This window comes from Dreissena polymorpha, chromosome 3 (genome assembly GCF_020536995.1).
Source record: "Dreissena polymorpha isolate Duluth1 chromosome 3, UMN_Dpol_1.0, whole genome shotgun sequence".
Classification (NCBI taxonomy): domain Eukaryota; kingdom Metazoa; phylum Mollusca; class Bivalvia; order Myida; family Dreissenidae; genus Dreissena; species Dreissena polymorpha.
In genome coordinates, this window is record NC_068357.1 from 122,146,640 (window position 1) to 122,150,579 (window position 3,940).

The 3,940-nt window shown below is 31.6% G+C and overlaps 1 protein-coding gene across 3 annotated transcripts; it reads right to left on the reverse strand.

The window, feature by feature from the left end:
- Window positions 1-320: 320 nt before the first annotated feature.
- On the reverse strand, window positions 321-3,263 carry LOC127874345 (protein kinase C-binding protein NELL2-like). 3 transcript variants are annotated; one of them, XM_052418597.1, is made up of 6 exons: window positions 3,198-3,263; window positions 2,916-3,053; window positions 2,140-2,238; window positions 1,881-2,002; window positions 1,133-1,595; window positions 321-949 (listed from the first exon to the last, which is right to left on the reverse strand). In XM_052418597.1, the coding sequence occupies exons 1-5, from the start codon at window positions 3,199-3,201 to the stop codon at window positions 1,536-1,538; spliced, it is 423 nt and encodes a 140-aa protein (XP_052274557.1). In that variant the 5' UTR covers window positions 3,202-3,263; the 3' UTR covers window positions 321-949; window positions 1,133-1,535. The 3 variants fall into 3 exon arrangements, with proteins under 3 accessions (XP_052274557.1, XP_052274555.1, XP_052274556.1); XM_052418595.1 differs by having other exon boundaries at window positions 1,133-1,616; XM_052418596.1 differs by having other exon boundaries at window positions 1,133-1,620.
- Between the last annotated feature and the right edge of the window lie 677 nt (window positions 3,264-3,940).

Sequence of the window (3,940 nt, forward strand, 5' to 3'; positions counted from 1 at the left end):
GATAATCTCGAAACTATATAATACCAAAATAAGTTCATCCTTTCAGATTGTATTTGTAGAATAATACTAAATGCAATCTGTGTTTTGTTCGGTAAAAAAGAAGTATAGAACCATTTGGATAATGTCATAATGTAAATTTGTCAAAACTGAGTGGTCAAACTTTCGTTGTTATCGCATACTATCAAATGTGTATAATATGTACAATTGAATAGATAGTTCATGTTTTATAAAACAAAATTGCCGTGAACTCGAAATATTAATACAACTTACAATAAATTTAAAGATATATTTATCAAGCAAAAACAAAAACATAAAACTAAAAAGCCCGAAAATGTGCGTTTTGCACTTAATCATTAGACCGTCTTTGATAAAAACGATGCTTAAACAAAGTGTAGTTCGTGTGATCATACAAACCATATTTGCAATTTCATTGCAATAATACGTAACCGACATATTGAAAGATGTTAATAATCATTTGCAATATATGGCTTATTAAATTATCACACACGAACACATACAAAACTGAAAATGTTAACGAGTCAAAAAAGCTATCTTCGTAACAGACACATTTGACAACTGAAATGACAGAAAATTATTAGAAATATGGGCTTTACAATTCATTTAAATATATACATTGGGTAATCAACAACATCATTAAAAGAATGGATATTGGACTACAGAAATATCACAGAAACTGAACACAAAATACAGCACACAATTCACTTCTTAATTTTGATTCAGAAAGAGTTAAAGTAACATATAATTTAAGAAAACTATATTAAATGTTGATTGTTAATGTCTGTTTTAAATAATCTATCGTATGCACATAAGTTGTTTTACGCAGTATGATGATCTCCCGATGTTCTTGTATTGAAGCGACTCGCTTAAAACATCGCCATGAGCACACAGGACACAATCATTGACAGGGATGCTGCAACACCATCGGCTCCTGTCAAACAAACATGTGTTGTGTAAAATAATAACAATCAGTTTTATTGATTTACATTTAATTTCGTTGGAACACACTGTCAAAAATGATAAGGGGCATAGTTTGAAAACATAAAGCTGTGTAACGATATTTTAAATACATTTGTATTTATACCTACTACTATGACTATACTACTATACTTACACTGTGTCAGATGTATTATTCCTCTGTTGCGCGATGAAACACATTTTGCACTTGTATGTATATTGCATAATGTTTATTCTTATCATATTATTATCATCTTATCAAATATTTGTTTCAAGTACACTTCCTTCACCGAGATTATAAATAATTATCTTAGATCTGTATTGTAATTAATTAATTAATTAATCCATATACGCAATTTAAATTGTTATAATTTTACCAAAGTTGTTTCACATTTTTTTTACAAATAAATTATATTATATTATACACATGTCAATTATCGATACGTTTATCGTTACAAACTTACAATAAAATTTATTAATACTATTAATTCATTTAATACTATTTTGTAAGTATCGATTCATCTAAAATGTTTGCTGATGAACGTCATGCAAATAGCTGTCTATCGTTTAACTGGTATATGGTTGTCCTCCAGCTCCGAAGCCACAATTGATGTAGTAATCTGAATCAAATGTCGGTCTCTCTGTCTTTTTTTAAAATGCAAACAAACAAAGAGTATCAATCAGATTCCATATAATAGAAACTTTTATAAATGTTGTATAGGCTAGTATTTTGACGAAAGGTGAGCTGTTAGCAAATATCGAAACACAATTTTCAATTGTGAACAATACTACACATTAAAAATGCAATTGCGGATTTGAACGCGTAGCCTTTGCGTGTTTTAGCCAAGAATTTATCACATAATAAAAACCAACATTAATTTTATGCAGCAAAAAGGTTAACTTACCGCTGCTGCAAAGTTTGGTGTTGGTTGCAGTGTAGCCCGAGCTGCAGGCGCACTTTTGCTCACGCAGGTAGCAGAGGTGGTACACCTTGTACTCGTATCGCCACTACAAATACCGTTCACCCCTTAAAAGCAGAAAGCAGAAAGCCGTGGATTCAAGTGTAATTTGGTAATGTACTAGTAGCTATCAGTGAATGTTCAAAACAAAGACATGGTCTATACTAAACGCATTTGCATCAGTTCTACCAACATGGTACCTCACCTACTGCGCAAATCTTAGATGCAGCATTCAGGTCGCATACAGCATCAGTTGTAGTTATCGTGTCGCAATCAGTGGTTGCTGTACAGGCTGTGCCTAGGTCTTAAATATGTATTACACATTAGTCATTGTTTTTAATATAGTATATAGGAATAATAAAATCGAAGCAACAATATACCGCTAGAAAATCTAATAAACCCACAATAGTCGTTTATTTAAGGCAATTTGCCTAATGCCCAATCAATACAGGACGACAAGACAACATAATATATGCAAATTAACAGAGCCTCGAGTATGGTCTTTGAACAGTCAATGCAAAGCATTTGGGGTTTAGACCGGTGAAATGTCTCGTCGAATCTCAAACTCAGCCCAGTTTTTATCACAAGCATACAAGCGGAAATAAAAATTACCCCAATTTCATTGTTTTTAAAATTAAAAAGCACTACAATATTATTTAAAGTTGATTTAATTGCAATTCTATTATTCGATGATTTAACATGCAAAAGAGTAACCTCGACAGACAGACAGGCAGACATTTTATTCAAGACTTGTAAATAGTAAATCATCTAAACAAATACATTTACAAAAATCAACATTATAACAAATTTCTTAGGCACGATGGAGTGATGCATATACAAATAAATGGATTATTGTTTAAGAAAAAAGAATCGTATGGTACAGGCTTCAGATCAGTATTATTCATCTAAAGACGAAACCGTTATGATGAAAAATCTAAAATCGATTTCATAGTTAGGATATGTTTATCTTAATGTACTTGCCTGCTTTGCACGCCATTCCTTGCTTGGTGTAACCTGATTTACAGGTGCAGGTTTGTGATCCGACTGTCCCAGTGCATTCGGAGTTAGGATGTGTTGTCGTGTCGCAATTACCGCTGGCTGTGCAGGTTGTGCCAAGATCTGAAATAGTTGTTCCCAAATAGTTATATTGTTCCTAATTTATAAACATCTTCACACATACATTTCCATGGTTAAGAAGATAACGCCACGTATCGTTCATTTCATAATTTTAATTACAGTGAATCGTTAGAAATGATACCATACACATATACCAAAATGCTTCTAACTATCAGCAGTCACTTGTATAAATCTGGATAACCCTTGGCAAGCGGATAACTTCTGGTTATCTTCAATTTTTGATAACGTTTTTGGTTGGCGATTGTGCAAACAAATACATGTCCGTACAGGTGCACGCTTTGGTAACGTTTTGGATAAGATTTAGCTAAGGTATTTGACTTCGGTAAACTTTATCCGAATACAGATTATTTGTTGGATAGGCTAACGTTATTTATATTCATACAATTGGCTGAAGATGGATAGAACGTTAGCACCAGTCAAGTTGTAAGTGTTTCGGTACGGGTTTTTGTGTTTAGTGGGGGAATAGCTGTGATCAAAGTATTCTATAATATTGCATATTCTTTAAACATTTTTGTAAGGGCTGCGTTTGTACGGATTAATTGATTAAAAAAGTGCGTAAATTTCAAAGTAAAACGGACTCGCGTCGGTAAGACTTAATTCATATATTTGAAGTGTTAATTGCTAAAGCAAAGTCTATTGTTTAAAAATAGACCGCCTTAAGTAATATATATATATAATTATATATATATATATATATATATATATATATATATATATATATATATATATATATATATATATATATATATATATATATATATATATATATATATATATGTGTGTATGTATAAGGATTGCCAAAGCCAATCAAGAGCATTTATACATTTAAATCGTGAACTATTCACAGTTCAATTATTTTCGATATACGC

Excerpts from the sequence above, each read along its gene's own strand:
- LOC127874345 (XM_052418595.1), bottom strand. Across the intron at positions 2,003-2,139 it reads ATCTAAGATTTGCGCAGTAG|GGGTGAACGGTATTTGTAGT; the intron begins GTGAGGTACCAT and ends TCTGCTTTTAAG. Across the intron at positions 1,617-1,880 it reads CACCAAACTTTGCAGCAGCG|AGAGACCGACATTTGATTCA; the intron begins GTAAGTTAACCT and ends AAAAAAAGACAG.